The sequence below is a fragment of the Capsicum annuum genome, chromosome 9, assembly GCF_002878395.1.
Source record: "Capsicum annuum cultivar UCD-10X-F1 chromosome 9, UCD10Xv1.1, whole genome shotgun sequence".
Classification (NCBI taxonomy): Eukaryota; Viridiplantae; Streptophyta; class Magnoliopsida; order Solanales; family Solanaceae; genus Capsicum; species Capsicum annuum.
This window is the reverse complement of record NC_061119.1, coordinates 218344724-218366145: the sequence shown is the minus strand read 5'-3', so window position 1 is coordinate 218366145 and position 21422 is coordinate 218344724. Positions and strand designations below refer to the sequence as shown.

General features: G+C 36.0%; 3 protein-coding genes, 2 non-coding genes and 1 pseudogene across 6 annotated transcripts; 1 reads left to right on the top strand and 5 right to left on the bottom strand.

Moving 5' to 3' along the window:
• Positions 1–2543: 2543 nt before the first annotated feature.
• Positions 2544–9876, bottom strand: LOC107840862 (eukaryotic translation initiation factor). Of its 2 annotated transcripts, none has more exons than XM_016684801.2 (9): positions 9460–9876; positions 6593–6664; positions 6176–6277; positions 5721–5912; positions 5203–5300; positions 4791–4878; positions 4356–4706; positions 4014–4256; positions 2544–3935 (listed from the first exon to the last, which is right to left on the bottom strand). In XM_016684801.2, the coding sequence occupies exons 1-9, from the start codon at positions 9628–9630 to the stop codon at positions 2937–2939; spliced, it is 2316 nt and encodes a 771-aa protein (XP_016540287.2). In that variant the 5' UTR covers positions 9631–9876; the 3' UTR covers positions 2544–2936. The 2 variants fall into 2 exon arrangements, with proteins under 2 accessions (XP_016540287.2, XP_016540286.2); XM_016684800.2 differs by having other exon boundaries at positions 5721–5918; positions 9460–9870.
• Positions 7438–7540, bottom strand: LOC124887572. The gene has a single exon (XR_007045338.1). It is a non-coding gene; the product is annotated as a small nucleolar RNA snoR103 (small nucleolar RNA).
• Positions 7889–7993, bottom strand: LOC124887571. Its single transcript, XR_007045337.1, has one exon. It is a non-coding gene; the product is annotated as a small nucleolar RNA snoR103 (small nucleolar RNA).
• Positions 9877–12693: 2817 nt separating the features above from the next.
• LOC107841822 (peroxidase 44) lies at positions 12694–15227 on the bottom strand. The gene is made up of 2 exons (XM_016685671.2): positions 14968–15227; positions 12694–13625 (listed from the first exon to the last, which is right to left on the bottom strand). Exons 1-2 carry the CDS (start codon positions 15169–15171, stop codon positions 12876–12878), a joined length of 954 nt encoding a protein of 317 aa, XP_016541157.1. The 5' UTR covers positions 15172–15227; the 3' UTR covers positions 12694–12875.
• A 2787-nt stretch (positions 15228–18014) lies between these two features.
• Positions 18015–19779, top strand: LOC107840861 (zeatin O-glucosyltransferase). Its single transcript, XM_016684799.2, has one exon. It carries the CDS (start codon positions 18204–18206, stop codon positions 19668–19670), a length of 1467 nt encoding a protein of 488 aa, XP_016540285.1. The 5' UTR covers positions 18015–18203; the 3' UTR covers positions 19671–19779.
• A 945-nt stretch (positions 19780–20724) lies between these two features.
• LOC107841076 lies at positions 20725–21379 on the bottom strand (annotated as a pseudogene).
• Between the last annotated feature and the right edge of the window lie 43 nt (positions 21380–21422).

The following is a 21422-nucleotide window of genomic DNA, read 5'->3' as shown; positions in this document are numbered from 1 at the left end:
TACTATTTTCTTTGTTTTATTTTACGTGGCAGTATTTGATTTGAAACAATATTTAAGAAAAAAGAAAAAAGAGTTCTATAACTTGTGATTTAAAATAATTTTTAGATATTTATGTTGCTCTAAGTCATTTCACTAAGAGTAAAAATACATATTTTAAAATTAATTATTTCTAATTATAATAAAGTAACATTTTTTTTGAGAAAGATAAAAAAGAAAATATGAATGTCACATAAATTGAGACTGAGAAAATACTTTCTTTTCGATCTCAAAATTTAACAACTGCTTAACCCGCCTCCAAACCAGCTACCAAATAACCCTCAAATGTATATAAAAAGAAAAAATATAATATCTCATGTATATCTTAATATTTTTTATTGTACAAATTACTATTTCCAATCTCCAAATTACCTTAAAAATATTCTAACATTTACCTTAATTATCAATGAAAATTTTATATTAGATATGATAATATAATTAAACTAAAATCTTCTTTGGAATAACTATCACAGGGGAAAATAGCCATGCAACTATGAAAGAAAAAAAAAATATAGAAATGATTAAAAACAGAAATACAAGGCAAGAGTACATATAATAAATTTTTTTGGTTTGATTTTTTTTTTTTCGAAGGAAAATTTAAGAAGAATTAAGTTTGAATAAATTTTCTGGGGTCCTCTTCCTTTCAAACTATAAATATGAAAATCGTTAAAATAGCTCTTTGATTGAAAGTTAATCCAGTCGAGTCCAATGAAATTTCAAAATGAAGATATTTTTATTTTTTTCCAAACAACGATCTAGAAAGCAATTGATATTGATATAGTTAGTTTTCGTAAATAAATTAGTAGGACCCCTAGAGTCCACTTTTCATATTTTCATATTTTGACCCGTCTCAAGAAAATATCATCTTTTCATAGTTGATAATTATTTAATGATATCGTCCCTAATTTATCCTTACTGGTTCCACTTAATAAGAAAGATCACTAAAAAATAAACATTAAAGTGAATTTAAGAAAGACAATTTTTATTTTTTAAATTCTGTGTTCAATCAAAAGGCGGCGAATAAAATAAAACGGAGAAAATATAAATTATTAAAATATTATTTTTATGAAAATTATGAAGATTTGATCTTTAGGGGTGCAACGTTGAGAATGTCAACACCACAAGATTATGGGATCATATATTCACTCCAATAATTGAGATATGAATTTAAGGTAAATATTATTTTTTAAAAAAAAGTGATAATGTTGGTATTAAAAAATCCAAATAAAATTCATTGCAAATTTATTGTTAAATAACTCATTAAGAAGAACTATTTTATAGAAAAATAATTTATCATTGAATAGGACTAATAATAGATAATTTAATATTTTGTGTCATTCTACCCACCATTATTAAGTAGCACATTTATTACCAAAACATTAAATTTTTTAATATTTAAAGAGCGATATAGTAAAATTATTAATATTATTTGATGTTTCTTAAAGTGTGTCAAGTAAATAGTGGACAAGAAAAAATAAACGTACAGAGCAACAAATAATGTATCGATCCCTCCACCCTTTCCACTTAAACAGAAGCAGGGGTTGGCATTTGATTTGTTCCATTTGATTTTTAAAAATATTAGTTTCGTGTTTTGATTCAACGAAAATGATAATCGAAATCGAACTGAAACAAAATCTGTTTAATTCAATTCGATTTGTTTTTTTTGTTTTTTTTTTTTCAATTTGTTTCTTCGATTTTGAAGATCAAAATAGTGGACATCAAGAAACATCTTTTGAAGTGAGGCGGATCGAAAGGACGACCACGACTAGACGATGTTGAGGGAGACACATCTTTTGAAGTGAGGCGGATCGAAAGGACGACCACGACTAGACGATGTTGAGGGAGACACTGAGAGACGAAGAGCTCAGACTAAATAAAGTTTGAGATTAACCTTATCCCATGTTTCGTATAAGGTACATTACTTAATCCCGAAACTATATTATCCGACCATTCACACTAAAACGACCCCATGGGAAGGGAGGGATAAAATAATCCCGACCTCACGGGATATCCTTAGTTATCCCATCCAGTATGTTAAACGAACTCTAAGGGATCGTTTGGCTGAAAGCAAGTTATCTCAAGATAATTAATTTCGCGATTAGTTATCCCACCATATATTATATGAAATAACTTATCTCATCACTAAAGCATAAATGATGAATAAATAATCCCTCGACTAACCAAACATGAAATAAAATAATCCTATATTTAATCCCGAGACTATTATAACTCATACCTCACACCAAACGATCCCTAAGTATCAAAGATTTTGACTACAACAAAAACAACATACGCAACGTAATCCCACAAGATGTAAAGGGTACGATGTAGACAGACCTTAGCTCGTGAGATGAGTCGATATTTCGTTGATAATAATATATATCGGTGAAAAGAGAGAAACAAGTTATAAAACAAATGCATCGACGGGTAGAGTAAGAAACTACGCGATAGCTAACCTGCAGATGCAAATACCAGCAAAAAATATGCCATAAAATTCTACTTTAAAATGGTGTAAAGATTGGAACAGTTGAATTTATGAACTCACAAGTTGGGACAAAACTTCATATAACAAGTCTGACGCGAAAAAATAAATCGAAAAACTAATGGAATACAAAACAGCTAGGCTACGTAAAGCAGCCAGTCCGTTGCCTCGAGCAAATATGGCGTATAAATTTACCATGTTGCAAAACTGTCTTTCGTCGACTAATGAACACACGTTGGGAAAAAAAGTATACAACTCGAAGATAAAATCACCTGTTCTTTTACTGTTCCGATTATGAAAAAACTGTTATACAGTTGCTGAAAGGCCATTGCGAGGAAAAGTGTGCGAGAGCATGTGCCTTCACCTTCGATGAGGTTGTTGCATCAGTTCTTCTGAGAGACGAAGGATTTAAAGCTGCTTACTGGAACAGACGATTGCAGGCTTCGATATCAGGTGCTTGTGAATCTAATATTGCTCGACCGGTGGGGCTGGAGCTTATAGATTTCATGATGCTTGCAAATAAGTCCTTCTGGTATAAGTCATCGGTTACCTTCTTGACGATGTCATTCACCAACTTGAAGTCCATTGCGCCTGTCAGGACTAGCCTTGCAATGATCTCCCCGAAATTTGCTGGCGCTTTTGGTAAATCCATTGCGAGATCTTCCAACTGAGAAGCAAAGTTCAAGCATCCGGTGGCTAAGTCGGTAGGAGTAAACACCTTCTTAGCAAACAAGTGCTCAAGAAGTAGTGCGACTGGTTCAACACGTGGTGGGCTTTTGTCCAGTCCAAGAGATATGGCTTTTTCGACAACCTCTGGATAGTAGGCAGGGGATTTGAGTTCCTCAATGCACTGCAAAGCTTCATCCAAAATTCGAACACTAAAATATTCCTCCAAAAGAGAAACGGTTTTTCTCTTCAGCTCTTCGGGATTTGACCTCGCCGCTGGAGCCTGAGGTTTCTCAGTTAGAGATGACCTAACTGGTCCTGGAACTTGTGATACAGGTTCCATGCCAGAGACGTAGCCTGATGTTCGAACAGGAGGTCCACCGCTACCTTGTAAGAGGGCGCTACTCCTGCCACTCATGCCGCCATCACTACCCTGAGGCAACAGTCTTGTGTTCAAAGACGGTGACTTGCCAATCAACGATGGCTGAACACCTCTTGGCATTGTACGTGACCTAGGAACCTCCCAGTTGTCGTTATCCATTCCGGGAGCCCCAGGCATCTTCCTTGCTCCTGGCATCCCTGGCATCATACCACCAGTGCCAGGTCGATTAATGGGATAGCCGCTAGGACCCAAATTCCCTTGAGCACCAGGAGGAGCACGAGCATTTCTAATGCTTAATGTAGCACCAGGACGCAACCCCAAGGTCTTCTCTGCTTCCGAGTGGATCTCATTAATGGTTTTTGCTTTCACCTGTAATAGAAGTTAATACATCATGAGAAAGAAGTGTAGGACTAAACTAGCCAACTACAAAAACAAATCGTGTATCACCTCTTCCCGCCTAGGGACCCAGTTATTGGCACGTAAATCCAGTACATCACGCACCAAAAACCTAAGTCGTGCTACCAGCTGAGGGTTTGTTGATAGTTCTTTCAATCGGTTGAAATATATGTCATTTATGTGCCTCGACTTTTGCTTCTTGTCAAGCTGCTTACCGATAGTGTTAAAGAACTGACATATAGCCTCAACGTTCTCTTCTTCTGGACAGCTTTTGGGATCTTGTCCTAATAGTTCCTGTTAACAACATCAGGAAGACAATTTCCCGGAAAATTACGTTGAAGACATGTTTCGAGAAAGGAACAAGATTAAGCTAATAGAAAAACAATCAACAACCTGAACAATGTGATGAACAATCTTTTCAGGAACCATATTTTGCTTCAAAAGCTCCCCAATGAGACGTATGTTTCCAAGAGTACGCAATTTGACCAACCTTTCTTTGTCCTTGCGTTCTGACTCCTGCTCCGGGGCAGTCATTTGTCTCACCTCTTGCCTCAGTTTATCAGCACCTTCAAATGCCTCTTGGCAATTATTCAAAAGAACTCGCTTAAACGTGATTTCTTTCCCACCAGGTTCATCAGATGGAAACGGAGGAAGCTTCTCGTTGAGATCAGAACACAGCTGGGCATACATCGGGCAAAAGGTGGGTTCCAATACAGCCTTGTCAAATATCAAGGCGATCACACCCTGGAATAAACAGAAGAGAAAACATCAGTTAACCAAGACATACGACGGAAAACAAGACAATACGTTCCTGAGAGATGGGAAGACCTTTAGAATGTCTGCACTCGTTATCCCTGAATTTATTAATTGACCTTTGAGAAGATCAAATTTCTCCGGGGTCAACTTGTTGAGTATTCTGCAAGATCGATAATACTTACACCAATCACGTACACAATAATTATATCCTAAAATTTACCTTCACAGAATTTGCAAACTACATCTGAAACAAAGAACAACATGAATACTAACATTAAGACCAAAACCATATTGAAACCTTATTTTATTATTTAAAGTAAGTAGTTCTCCACGGGCTAATGACGGTTTATTATTATATCCATGCATATGAGAAAAGGTAGAAACGAACGCAGATCCTTATTTTCAAGGTGTGGTGAAAGAATAGCTTTGAATTATAATATGAAACATTGTTAAAAGTGTTAGTAAGAATTTCCAGAAAGATTACCCCTTGACTGTTTTCAAGACACGATCTTTGTCCGAAAGAGCGCCCCTTCGGACTGACCACGGCACCTCAGCTTTGATCAGTGTAGGAGCAGGACCTCCCTGGTGCACAAACAATTGAAAGGTTTCAGATATCAGATGTAGTAAATAGTTCACCATCAGGCAAAATCATGTAATTTGAACTTCAAAATAAAAAAGAAACCGTATCTGGTGCAAGAAATAAGCTATAGAGGTATCTCTTAAATTAATCTAATTGATGTTCCAAATCACGTCAATAAGATAATATAGCTATGTATGTATACCTAACTTTAATACATATAACAAAGTGCAAAACGACCACGGTACTCAATAAGGGAATCAAGTATATTATATTTCTTCAATAGGATGTTTTTTTCTTTTAGAAAGCATGGAAAGCTGAGGGAGTACGAAAGCAGGAATAAATTAACACCAGTTCTTTAAATCAATAACCGACATTCTCCAAAATACGCAACATAGACAACCTATTGTGAGGAAATGAATTACCCCTTGATTGGCAGATACTTGAGCTCTTGCAAACTGTGAGCTAAGCTGCTCTTGGCGAGTATACTGGCCACCAAATTCCCGGTTTTCTCGAAGAGCTTCCCATGACCTCTCCTCTATGGGGGCAGAAAATTGTGCTGACCTATTACGCCAGTCACGACTGTCTGGTTCAGAATAACGACCCTGAGACTGAACCTGCACCTACAAATGACAAATTACACTGAACAAACAGGCAACAGAAAGTGAACACTGCAAGAACGTGAAAATAGAAGATAGACGAGCATTAACGGAAAATAATGACTCCGAATTATTCTTTAGCTCGCAAAATTACCAAAATCCTCAAATATTCCTTTTTTTCCTCTGCCGGGGGGGACGAGAGAAATGCCAATAAAACAGTCGGATGAAAAGAAATATGACTTGTGATATCAAGTTTAGTATCAAGTCAGACAGAAACTCACACTGCTATCCACACGACCCTGAGGGGCATCTTCACCAAACAGTTCATCTTCAACTTCTTGTTTGATTTGCAGAATAATCTCAGGTAACTGTAGGACTACCGCCTAGAAGATAACAATAACCACAATCAGCAACAAGCAAATAAATCATGATAATCCATCATGATATCATTTTTTATTTCTTTTTTTGGGTAGCTGGAATCGAGGGAGATCTAAAAGATGGAAGAAGAGGACTGAATTCTTAGTAATACAAAAAATTACATCACGGTCGACGGAGTATCAGTAAAAATGTCCAGTTTTTTGTTCGAAATGATAACAATATGGAAAAAAAACCGGCAGTTTTGTTTTTCCCATATCTATGTACAGAAAAATAATGCCCAATAAACACCATTGCTAAACATTATTAAATATGGATATTACCTCTCTCAGTTGCAGTAGCTGATCTCGAGTGTACCGAACACGTTCATGGCTCTCAAAACGAGAATCTCCAGTCTACAATGATAAAAGGTGAGTTAGGACAAAAAGAACCCTGAGAACAAAAGTTCTTAAAATGAACTTCAGGCAAAAAGATAAGCAGCTTGCTAGCATAAAACACTGAAAGTGCCATAAAGATACAAATGCAAATCTCCACCAAGAAAGCACTGATCAGAATTGATAGGATAGTATATTGTGAAAATAACGGGAGCATGGAATGAAATATGGGTGAATTGATGATTGTAAGACCTTAGAATATGCTTTACGAAGTTCATAGATTATCAGTTAAGACACAACAGGGATATCAGCCTGACTGACTAAACAAGCAACCAGTGTCTTTATACTGGTAAGATATTAGAAAACGAGTTTAATTGCAACAAAAGGAGTCATTATAACCACTTGTCTTTCGTAAATCAGAATCATGTATCCAGTACTTATCGAAATTCTGGGGAAAACATCATCCTACAGGCTTCGTCTAAGGATCTCCCTCAAATTTTAGTTTCATGATATGTTTTCTTTTTAATCTTCATGGAACAACAACAACAACAAACCCAGTCTATTCCCACAAAGTGGGGTCTGGGGAGGGTAAAATGTACGCAGTCCATACCGCTACTTCCGAAGAAGTAGAGAGGCTGTTTCCAATAGACCCCTGGCTCAAGACAAAAAATAGTAAACAAGTTCCTATTTTTAATCTTCATGGAAAGCACGACGAAATGTCAATTATCAAGTTCCTACATAGCACTATGAATAGCATGACTGGCTCTTGCATGGCCAATCGCTAATAAGACTTCCAGTGTTAGTAGGGTTCTTATGGGCAACCTGATAATTCTTAACTGACACCTAAAGCCTACAAATGATTCTCGTCCATATTTACTGCAGAGACACAAATAAGGTGAGCTGCCAAAAAGAGGTTAACAAGAATGTATTCAAATATTATGCACACATACGATGTATTCAAATGTTATGCACATATACGATGTATTCAAATATTATGCACACATACACTTCTATTGTACCAATGAGGTAATGAATATATAGCCAACACTATTCACCAGGCAAAAGGTCCCACTCCGCTGCTTACTCTACAATTCACTTCAGTTATTTTAAACTTCCTGTGTATATACTCCAAACTAACAATGCAAGGATCAAGCTGCACATCTACCACTAAATGAATTTTCTGTCTGAAGAAAAGCATTCCATAAAGTGACTAGCTTTTGCATGGCTAATAGCTACTAAGACTTACAGTGTTAGTAGGGTTCTTTATGGGCGGCCTGATAATTCTTAAGTGCCCCCTAAAGCCTACTAATGATTCTCCGTCCAGATTTACAGCAGATACACTACTAATGTGAGCTGCCAAGAATTAGGACGTCAACGAGAACATAGAATTCAAAGATTAGGCACACACACACTAAAATTTTACCAACAACCGGATAGTATTCCTGTACAATTCTCATTTCAATAGTTGCAAAAGGTGATGTAGTTGACACTACATAAATCAAACAGGTAAAAAAAATCAAGAAAAAGCATACCCACAAAGTAAAAAGATAGAATTTTTCACATGGGAAACAATATAACATCAACAATAGATGAATCAAACAGTTAAACAAACATCAAGAAAAAGCACACACCCCAAACTAAAAAGATCAGATTTTCACATGGGAAACAGCAAAACATCAAAAATAAATAAATCAAACAGCTAAAAACATACCCACACATCAAAAGGATTAGATTTTTCACACGAGAAACAACAGAACATCTACAGTAGATCAATCAAACAGCTAAACAACATCAAGAAAACGTCAGAATTGCATACCCACGAAGCAAAAAGATTAGATTTTTCACACTAGAAACAAAAAGCCATCAACAATACATCAATCAAACAGCTAAAAATAATCAAGAAAAGGCAAAAAGATTAGATATATCTCATGAAAAGCTCATGAAAACATCAGAATTGCACACCACAAAGCAAAAAGCTCAGATTTTTCACATTAGAAACAAATATTCATAATCAAACAGCTATTAAGAAACATCATCAAACAGCTAAAAAACATCAAGAAAAAGCATACCCACAAAGCAAAAAGATTATATTTTTCACATTAGAATCAACAAAACATCAACAATACATAAATCAAACAGCTAAAAAAAACATCAACCCACAAAGCAAAAAGCTCAGATTTTTCACATTAGAAACAAAAAATCATAATCAACCAGCTAAAAAACATCATCAAACAGCTAAAAAACATCAATAAAAAGCATATCGACAAACCAACAAGAGTAAACTTTTCACATTAGAATCAAGAGTACATAAATCAAACAGCTAAAAAACATCACCCCACATAGCAAAAACACTAGATATTTCACATGGAAAACAACAAAGCACGATCAAACAGCTAAGAAACATCAACCCACAAAGCAAAAAGATTAGATTTTTCACATTAGAATCAAGAAAACATCAACGGTACATAAATCAAACAGCTAAAAAAACATCACCCCACAAAGCAAAAACACAATCAAACAGCTAAAAAAATCAAGAAAAAGCATACCCACAAAGCAAAAAGATTAGATTTTTCACAATAGAATCAACAATGCATAAATCAAGCAGCTAAAAAACATCACCCCACAAAGCAAAAACACTAGATATTTCACATGGGAAACAACAGTACATAAATCAAACAGCTAAAAAACATCACCCCACAAAGCAAAAAGATTAGATTTTCACATTAGAATCAACAATACATAATCAAACAGCTAAAAAACATCAAGAAAAAAGATCCCATAGATCCCAAAAAACATCAAAAAGATTCAAATTCAACCTTCAAAGCTGAAGAACCACCACCACCATGAGGTCTAAAAACTGGAAGATCAGAATTGATATTAGATGATGATGAGTTATCAAATCGAGATCCAAACAATCTACTTCCACCACCACCACCTCTATTACCACCACCTGGTCTCAAACTTATCACCTTTTGATCAGCCTGCATACCTCAATTCTCCACCGTCCGATCAATTCGAACACACACCACCAACAACAACAAATAAGCTAATCAAAAAACTAACAAAGAAAATCAAGAAAGGTGAATATATCTCTGTATGTGTTGTATATAGAGATGTACAGATAGAATTTTTAGAGAGAGAAAGTGAGAAATTTTTAGAGAGAGAGAAAGAAAGAGAGATTGGTTTTCCTCTCTTCTTCTCTACTAGGAGGGGCAGAGGGGAAATGAAGGGGAAAGAGAGGCGCTTTGTGAAGAGGGTGATAACCCTTTAGGGGTAGTTTGGGTATTACAAGATTTGTACAGGGGTAGTTTTGGTATTATGAGATGATGAGGGATAGTTTTGGTATTACAGGATTTGTGTGGGGGTATTTTGGGTATAATATTTTGAGGGGTAGTTTTGGTATTATGAGATGTTGAGGGGTAGTTTTGGTATTATGAGATTTGTGGGGGGGTATTTTTGGCATTACAGGGTTTTGAGGGGTGGTTTTGATATTACAAGATTTGTGTGTGGGTATTTTTGATATTGCAAGATTCTAGGGAGGTGTTTGGAGGTTAGAGGTGTACCGGTGGCATAAGCTAGATCAATTAAGGGTCGTGTATGATGGAGCTATGACTCGAGTAAGAAATGTGAGAGGGGACTCAAAGTATTTTTCCCATCTTGATGGGGTTCCACCAGTGATCGACCCACTTAGTCCATTTGTATTTGTTTTTGGTGAGGGATGTATTGACACGACAAATTCAAGGTGAGGTGTCATAGCGTATGTTATTTACGGATGACATCGTTCTAATTAACGTCATTCGTGAAGGAGTTAGTGCTAAGTTGGAGGTTTGGAAACAGACCATGGAGTCTAAAGAATATTTGGAGTGCGAGTTCAGCGAGGTGACACGGGAGGCTAACGTGGAGGTGAGGCTTGACACACAGACCATTATAAATAGAGGCAGTTTCAAATATCTTGGATCTATTATTTAGAAAAATGGAGAGATGAACGAGGGTGTTATTCACCGTATTGGTGCATGGTGGATGAATGGAGACTCGCTTCTAGAGTCTTATTGATAAGAAGGTACATCCAAAACTTAAGAGCACGTTTTATAGAGTGGTGGTTAGACTAGTTATGTGGCCAATCAAGAATTCTCACATCCAAAGAATGAAGGTGGCGGAGACGAAGATATTGCGATGGATTTGTGAATTTACTAGGATGAATAGAATTAAGAATGAGGATATCCCAGATAAGGTGGGATTGACTTCGCAGAAGAAAAGATACAGGAAACAAGTTTGAAATAGTTCGAGCAGGTGATGATGAGATGCACGGATGCCCCAGTGCGGAGATGTAAGAGGTTGACTATGAATTTGAGAGAGTTAGAGATAGATCGAGAAATATAGCAAGAGGTGATTAGATAGGATAGGTGCAGTTACAGCTTACTGAAGACATGACCTTAGGTAGAAAAGTGTGGTGAGCGCGTATTATGACAAAATGGTAGAAGGTCGGAGTGCGTCTATGCTAGTAGGTAGGAGTGTTGTGCTTATTAGTAGTTGTAGTGCTACACTTATAGTTTCTTGTTTCTAAATTCTTATTGATATACGTTGCTTGGGGTAGATTGCCTGCGGTATTATTTCGTGGTAGATATCCTTTCTGTCTTTTGTACCTTTATTGCATTTTTTTCGAGATTGATTTTGTCCTGAGCCGAGGGTCTTGTAAAAATAGCCTCTTTACGTCAAACTCTGAAATAGTAATATAAACTGTGTATATTCTACTCTTTTCTTTCTATACCTTATTATATGAGAATAAACCGAATATTAAGCAAATTATTATATCTTTTATGAATATTTACAAAATATGTGGAAAGTGCAAATTGCATATATATTATTTATGCTATCAATTTTTTTTTATACCACTATAAATTCACATGGCTTTTACTATAAGTTAATTATATCCTTACAATTATCAAAAATATTGTCCTATATTCAATAAGTCAAAAAACGACAATAAAATCATTAAAATAAGTCTTAAATTAAGGATCGTTTGTCTTTTATCACTCAACGTACATATGACATCCTATGTTCGATAAGTTTTTTTTTTTTTTTTTTCCATTCGGTGTTCGATGCCCGCTTTGGAGCCCCGACTAATTTGGATCGTGCATTGCAGGGCCTATTAAGGTGGCAGCGCTCCCAATAGAGTTTTCTCCATACCCAGGGTCAAACCTTCGACCTCTGATTAAGGGTAGAGCAGCCCCATCCACTGCACCACAACCCATTTGGTATCTTCGATAAGTTATAAAACGACAACTTTGGTCCATTTATGTTGGAAGTATGTTACATATAATAATACTGTCAAATATAGAGTAACACTAAAAGTAAAATATTAAATATTGATCATTAATAGTGCAATGATTAATAAATAAGGTTAATTTTAAATATTCACGAGCAAATGGATTAAAAGTATATATTTTAATTAATTGAAGGTTAAATATATTTAGACAGATATTACAATGATTATAATTATATATATATATATATATATGTATACTAGTTACTCGATTCGTGTGTGTTGCATGTGTATGCTTAGTCATGTCGTACATGTTCTTGTAATTAATATTTTTATTATTAAATGAAATTATAAGTAAATGAATGGTCAAGTACAAGTGTGTTCCTCGACACGTGCGTTGCACGTGTATGCTTAGTCATGTCGTACATGTTCTTGTAATTAGTATTTATAGTATTAAAATGAAATTATGAGTAAATTAAAGTACAAGTTATCATGACTGAATGTGGATTCTAATACTATGATCTGCCGTATATTCAATAAGTCAAAAAATGACAATAAAATCATTACAATAAGTTTATAATATGATTTGTCGTATATTCAAGAAGTCAAAAAATGACAATAAAATCGTTACAATAAGTTTATACTATGATCTGCCGTATATTCAAGAAGTCAAAAAACGATAATAAAATCGTTAAAATATTCACAAACAAATGGATTAAAAGTACACATTTCAATTAATAAAAAGTTAAATATTTTTAGCTAGATATCACAATGACTGAAATTGAAATTTATCAATAACCGAGGAACCAAAAATGCTATTAACTCTGCTTTAATTTTCTTTTGCTTTCTTCCAAATTTTTTATCTAATTCAAATAGGCATTAAATAAATTTTGGATAATACATAATAAATCATATTCTTGAGTAAATTAATATTTACTCACAAAAAGTATCACAATTATAATAGCCTCTTTAATTAGGATTATTAAAAACCCTACAATTTTTTCTAATTTCTCCATTATCACCTACAATAACATTAATATTTCCCATTTTGATCATAGACTTAGCAAAACTCCTTTTAAATAAATTGCCATTTGTTGCAAATCTTGAAACAATTGGTGCACTTAATTTATCGAAAGCGAGTTTTTGATCGATCGCCAGAATTCCTTTTTTGTTCAGGATTTGATTGTAGAACTGATTGTCGACTGTGAAAGACGTATTTTGATCCAAGAATGTTGTAGTCGTTGGGCTAGACGTGTTACAAAGTTTCAAAAGTCTCGTAGCCAGTTCAGGATCCATCGTGGGGTCCTCATTTGAAACCCTAGATTGAAAAAAAAAGCAGTGTGCGACTCCGACCGTATGAGCTCCTAGTAATGTCACCATATCATTTTTGTTAAGGCCTAAGGTTATGAAGAATCGTAAAATCTCTGAAACAGGTTGGGCCGGGCCGGGCAAGTTCACTTCCAAGGGGTCCGATACGAGCCCATCGCGTCGGCCCGTGGGGATTGTATATTTAGGGCCTCCAGCGAAAGCGACTGAATCTCGAGTAGCTAGTGACACAATGTCTGCACATGAAACAACTAAAGGACAAATAGATTCTAGTTTTTCCTTAATTTCATCAATTATTTCATAACCTCGCACTGTGAAATTAGGACCAGAATCTTTTTCTGATGTTCGATTCTTCGATGGATCGGAATCTATCAATATTGATGCATCACAACCCTGATACAATAGTTACAAACACACAAAAAAGATCAATATGTGACCATACATAATAAAATTAGGAGGTAAGCATCCAGTATCTTCGAACTATGATCATAGCTGCTACGATACACGGGTCCTATTACCCCCGAACTCAATTTTAGCGTATTTTTGTCATCCTTTTGTGCTGACGTGTCACCTTTATTACATAAAATGAGGTCCACGTCAAATGTGTCATGTCAGCTAAAAAGATTGACAAAAGGTGCTACGTTAGCTAAAAAGATTGACAAAAGGTGCTATGTATCAGCTAAAGTGGTTGACAAAAAGTGCCACATCAACTAAAAAGTTTAACAAACTACACTAAAATTGTGAAGTTGGGGTGTGTCGCAACAAATTTGATCATAGTTCAGAGGGGTACTAGATGAAAATTAATTGAAGTGATAATAGTTTAATTTGCAATGTAGATATTATTACACTAACGATGTATATAACTTAGACTTTTCAAGTAATATCTACCGGTAGTAACATCACTTTTACTTTTATGAAGAATTACCAGTATATGTATTATAAGTAACACGATATACCTTGGTGAAATTTGTTGTAACACGCCTTAACTTTGCTGGGTCCCAATGACCCCCCTCGACTATTTATTATCGTATTTCTGTGGCATATATTTACCTAGCTAGACCACTACGTGAACACACGCACACTGAGCGCGTGATGGTCTGAAGTGGTCGAGCTGGACAAATATATGTCGCAGAAACACGGTAATAAATAGTCGAGAGCGGCCATAGGAACCCCGCAAAGTTAAGGCGTGTTACAATAAATTTCGTCAAAGTTTAGATATATCTCTGACTCTTTTTCTAAACTATATATTAATATAGTTTACACATGTAAAATCTCTCTAATAAACCTTTACTTAGTCGACAACTCGATAAAAATGATAGTGTATAAGTGCAAGAAACATGCTACGATAAGTTAATTAACCACACTGATCATGTAAAAATCTTTAAACTATCAATATATATAACTTAAATCGATACATACTACATGTAAATCTCTGTAATAAACCTATACTTAGTTGATAACTCCATAAAAAGGATAGCGTATAAGCGCAAGAAACATGCTACGATAAGTTAATTAATCACACCGTTCTTGTAAAAATCTTTAAACTATCAATATATATAACTTAAATCGATACGTACTACATGTAAATCTCTGTAATGAACCTTTACTTAGTTGATAACTCGATAAAAATGATAGCGTACAAGCGCAAGAAACATGCTACGATAAGTTAATTAACCACACCGATCATGTAAAAATCTTCAAACTATCAGTATATATAACTTAAATCGATACTTACTCGAACACCACAATCATGAAAATGCAGACGAAGCAAAGCTCCTGTAATGGAAGGATTATTTTTAAACCTTTTTTGCACTATACTTTTCACAATTAATTCAGCATTTGGACAACTTGATTTATAAAAACCAATTCTAAGTTGAGCTGATACAAAATCTTGAGAAAATAAACACAAAAGTACCAATAAAAAGGACAATATTTTCATCTTTTTGGTAGTATTTTTAACCAAATTGCAACTAAATCAAGAGAATTAGGTGTTATAATTGAAAAGTACTTAGTATTAAACCATTTATATTGAGCAAGAATCATAAATTTTAAGTGAAGTTTGAAGTGTTCAATTGTATATCACTTTCTTATTTTTGTATATTTGTATGTTAAGTTTATTTTATGAGAATATACTTTGCATAAGATGGCAAAAATAACAGCCAATTAAAGCCTTATATAAGGTAGCCGGCACTATATGTAGCATGTTAATTTTCCTTATGATCAGAGGCGGAGTCGGGATTTTAACTCAGGGGTTCAATAATTGAAGAAAACCTAGCCGAACGGGATTGAACACATACTATAGATACATAAAAAATAATTTTAATCATGTATAAATGATATATTTTTCTGTTGAAGGGGTTCGGATGAACCCCCTGCCAAAGGACTGGCTGGCTCTGCCCCTATTTGAGCTGGTCGTTCGGTGCACAAACAATCTCACGTTCATGCAGGATTCGAGAAAGGGTTACATTCATTTTGCTAATTGAAAACTTGAAGAGCGTAGGCCATTTTGCTAACTGGAAACTTAAAAAGGCTTAATAGCCAAATTTGCTCGCCACTCTAATGAAAACATTAGTGACTACCTTTCGTGGCTTGAACTCGTGAACTATAGCTAGGCCACACGAAAACAACTTTACTATAGTATAAGACTTCTCTTCAACTTTTCCTTGTTTGTTGAGGTCGAACCTAAACCTGTGCTCGAGAGATAGCTGAGCTGTCCATACATTGATAAGGACTGCATGGATTCTCGAGAAGAGAGGGAGTCGTGGTGGTCCCCTCAGACCGCCCAGATCCCACGAGTGAATCAAAAGTTGGATCTACATTGGATTTTACCCGAATCACCCCATCTAGTCTCATGAGGAGGAGTTCGGTTTCAAATCCCGATTCGAACAAAAGGAGTACACCAAGCTAATGAGCATATTTTAACAATTGAAACACACTGATTCAACTAATACAGATTCACAGCGCGTCAACATTAAAATAAAAAAAAAAGGACAAGCATTTTTTATGATCTCATGATAAGCTTCTTTTAAGGATTCCAATAATTTGGAAACAAACTTGATAATAAATAAAACTATTACTAATAGCAACTAATATTAACTAACACACAAAAAGGACAAAACATTTAAATAGTCAATTTATTAATATAGTAGACAATGATAAAATCGATGGAATTTATTGCATAATATTGGACTTTAGACTAACTATATAGACATTAGACAAATGTCAAAAATTATTTGCAATGATTTGACGTAAAATTATATTTTTATGCATTATTAAAATTATTTTATATGTAGATATTGTTGATGATGAACTTCCTTTGACTAGTTCATGTGCTTACTTTTTTCGATTTTAAATCTCATTAGTGATAATTCTGGCTCCGCCACTGCTTGATACAGTGATGTATGTCAAGATCATTTGATATTTTATTTTTGTTGAAACTCGTAGAATTAGTTGAGGTACGGGTAATATATATATATATATATATATATATATATATATAAATATAAATAAAATATAATATAATATTTGAAATATGAATGAATTTGTCGGCAGAAAAAGTGGACTATATAAGAAAATCAATTCTACTGTCTTTTTCAATAACCCCACAGGCGTAATGATCAATGCATTATTGAGTTGGAATTATATAGTGACTTTAATATTTAATAAATTGAAATATTAAATTATTTCAAGATTCCTCATTTTTTTAGTTTAATTCTTCACTTGATGTTTGACACTCGTATTAGAGTCTGATTAAATAGTTGAAGTGGGAATTCGACTCTCGAACTCAATCCCAACCCTGGCCCTACTTTCGACCCTAATCCTGACCCCACCCTCGATCCCGCAGCCAACTATTTGGCTCCTGACAAGAGATTCGATACCGATACTAACTCCTGACCACAACCTAAAACCCGATTCTCAATTCGGGATCCAACTCTAGACTAGACCCCCAACCCAAAATCTCAAACTCGTATCCATATTTCGACCTCAACCCGAAATTTGATGCTCAGTCCTAACCTCGATATAAGATTTCCGAGAATGATCCCCTTACGACACGTTTAAAGTTTAACTAGCCAACCAGCTGAGCCACTAAGAGTTCCTAGAATGATCCCCCCTTTACAACAAGTTCAAAGTTCAACTAGCCGGCGGAATGATCCCCTTACAACAAGTTCAAAGTTCACTAGCCAACCAACGGAGTTACTAAGATTTTCGAGAATGATCCCCTTACAACAAGTTCAAAGTTCAACTAGTCAACCAACTGAGCTACTAAGCTTTCCGAGAATGATCCCCTTACAACAAGTTCAAAGTTCAACTAGCCAACCAACTAGCCAACCAACTGAACTAGTAAGATTTCCGAGAATGATTGCCTTACAGCAAGTTCAAAGTTCAACTAGCCAACCAACCGAGCTACTAAGATTTTCGAGAATGATCGCCTAACAACAAGTTCAAAGTTTAAGTAGCCAATCAACTGAGCTAGTAAGATTTCCGAGAATGATCGCCTTACAACAAGTTCAAAGTTCAACTAGCCACAACCAACTGAGCTAGTAAGATTTTCGAGAATGATTGTCTAACAACAAGTTCAAAGTTTAACTAGCCACAACCAATTGAGCTTCTAAGATTTTCGAGAATGATCGCCTTACAACAAGTTCAAAGATCAACTAGCCACAACCAACTGAGCTGCTAAGATTTTCGAGAACGATCGCCTTACCACAAGTTCAATGTTCAACTAGCCAACCAATTGAGCTACTAAGATTTTCGAGAATGATCCACTTACAACAAATTGAAAGTTCAACTAGCCAACCAACTGAGCTTCTAAGATTTTCGAGAATGATCGCCTTACGACAAGGTCAACGTTCAACCAACTAACCAATTGAGCTACTAAGATTTTCGAGAATGATCCCCTTACAACAGTTCAGCATTCAATTAGTCCGCTAACTGGAGATTTCCGAACAAACCAATACTTAATAATCTCTAATGGTAGCTATTGCACAAACCATTTTTGCTTCAATGGCTACCAACACTCATCACCTCACAGAACTAACAGTAGCTGTAATTCCATGGCCAGAACATGGCCATCTCAACCAACTCTTCCATCTAGCCAACTTCATCTCTTCCCACAACGTCCCTATACACTTCATTTCCCTCACGAACAAAAATCAAGAACTCAAAAACCGCGTAAAAAACACCTCAAAAATCCATTTCGACAACCTTTTAGCACCCCCTTTGGCTCAAAAAACAGAACCCAGAGAGGATTTTGCTGATGAGTACGAATTTCTCGAGTTTTTGGATAAGTTGGGTGAACCCATATGCGAAATTTGTGTTGATATTTCGATGAGGACGAAGAAATTGGTGGTGATTCTTGATTCTTTGATGACGGATGTTGTTAAGGAAGTGTATTCGATATCGAATGTTGAGTGTTTCTCATTTCATGCCATTTCGAGTTTCTGTATGTATACAACGTTTAAGCAGATTGTTGGTGTTGATGATGGAGTTGCACACCAAGTGTTCGATGAATTTCCTGAACTAAGGAATCGAAATGAAGTTGATGAGAGTGTTGCACGCCAAATGTTCGATGAAATGCCTGAACCGGGGGATTGTTTTGGACCGGATATTTTCGACTTTGTGAAGAAGGAAAGTGAATGTAATCGTAATATTGGGGAGTTAGTGAATTCTTGTAGGGAATTGGAAGGGAAGTATTTGGATTTACTTGTTAATGTTAGGAAGAAGCCGTTGTTTGCTCTTGGTCCATTTCATATGTTGGGAGAATTACTCGAGTCATCGGGGAATAGGTGTCGTCGCCATGAGTGTCTTGAGTTTCTCGACGAGCAAGAGGTTAATTCAGTAATGTTCGTTTCATTTGGAACGACTACTACATTGTCGCGAGAGCAAGTGAATGAGCTCGTGCTCGGTTTGGAAATGAGCAACCATAAGTTCATTTGGGTGCTAAGAGAAGCGGATAAAAGGATGGAGACCGAGGAATGTGAAGGGAAAGATGGGAACTTTGAATTGCCGGAAGGGTTTGAAGAAAGAGTCGAAGGAAGAGGAATGGTGGTGAGGAATTGGGTGCCGCAATTGGAAATCTTGGGACATAAAGCTACGGGCGGGTTCTTAAGTCACTGTGGATGGAATTCTTGTATGGAGAGCGTTAGCGTGGGAGTTCCTCTAGCAACTTGGCCAATTCATGTGGACCAGCCGTATAACGCCGTTTTTGTAACCAACGTGCTGAAGATTGGAATCCCGGTTAGAAGTTGGGCTCATAGGGAAGAATTGGTTATGGCTGCAGTCATTGAGAAAGCTGTTAGGACTTTGATGGGTACACCGGAAGGAGAAGAGATGCGACATAGGGCAATGGAGTTGAGCAATAAGATCAAAAGCTCTGTTAGCCGTGGAGGACTTGCTCACAAGGAAAGAGAATCTTTCATTTCTTGTATTACCAAATAAAATTTCACTGGGTATGTTGTTGTTGTTTGACAGTCGTATTTATCGTCCATCGCTTTTGTATCATCGCTTTTGTCATTCGAATAAATAGTTTATAGTATTACTCTGCCGATGTCTTGTTTCTTTTATTGTCTAGCGACATGTTATCCCATTTTGTTGTTTTTTTAATGTTTTTTTTTGTTATACTGTTATCTGTCCTGAGCCGAGGGTCTATCAGAAACAACCTCTCAGCTTCATCTGAGGTAGTGATATGGACTGCGTACACTTTACCCTCCCCAGACCCCACTTTGTGGGAATACACTGTGCATATTGTTGTTGCTTTTTTATCATCTGCAATTAAATTTCGTCGTATACAATTTGTTTTATATGACAACTCTTTTGTTTTCTCAAATTTCATGTCAAGTTTCACAGTTATCACATAATGAGAGGAAACAATTGTCTAATATGTTCAAATCTAATATCGAGTTGTTGCTTTTGTATCATCTTCATCTCTTGATCTTATGGCTCTTGATAAATTGTGGATTTAACCTATATACGACGATAGAAGCAAGTTTTTATATTATCAGTGTAATTTTATCTGTTAATGACTGAGGCGTACTTGACGCCTCCTACTTCATCTCGTTTAAAGACGAGCTTGAACCGGACCTTTTCTCCCGGTAACAAATTGCTATTAGGAAGCTAGTTATATAAACAATATAGACAAACTTCAAGATTACCAGATCAAATTTTCTGGTAATTGGAAATTTGACTTTCCAGTGAGTTGTATTTGCCGAGCGGTTAATATATAGTTAAGGTGATTCTAGCGAGGCAAACGGTAGTATTGTGACTTTACTGATACCCAGTAGGTTAAGATTATGAAGATTATGAGAAGTAAAGAGGTACTAGTAATTCTCAAATGTCAACATATCTGATTAGCCATGTAAGACTTCTGCCTTTGGCTATCAAGCTTATTCCAACAGACGAAAATAGGACCGAGAGACGACAAATCAGGAAGGACATTCGACCTACCTTTGCTGAGAAACAATATCTTGAAAGACACAACCCCCACCCCGCGGAAGTTACTTGATAATGTTTGAAATGAAAGATTCCATTGCCTTGCGTGCAGGTCCTCCATTGCTAATAGAGCTCTTGATCTTTTTGCTCATTTCCACTACTCTTTGCCTCATCTCTTCCCCTTCTGTCGTGCCCATCAATGTCTTCACAGCTTTCTCAATGGTTGATGCTGTTACCAATTCATTCCTGTGAGACCAACTCTTGACAGATACCCGGATCTTGAGCAAATTGGTTACAAGTACAGCGTTATATGGCTGATCGTAACTGATTGGCCAAGTTGCTAGAGGCACTCACATACTAATGCTCTCGATACAAGAATTCCACCCACAGTGACTCATAAAGCCACCCATAGATGAATGCCTCAGGATTTCCAACTGTGGTGCCCAATTTACCACCATTCCTCTTCCTTCCACTCTCTCTTCGAACCCTTGTGGTAATTCAATCTTTACGTCTTCCTCTTTAAGTTTCTCCGCTTTTTCTCCTTTTCTTAGTACCCAAATAAATCTATGGTTGCTTTGTTCTAAACCCAGAGCGAGCTCATTGATTTGCTCTTGTGATAATGTAGTGGTCGATCCAAATGAGACGAATATTACCGAGTTAACATCTTGCTTGTCGAGACCAAAAAGTCGCCCCGGTGTGGAAGATATATGACTCCACATTCGGGATCAATGTATGGACATCCTGTATTTGGTCGCTCATCAT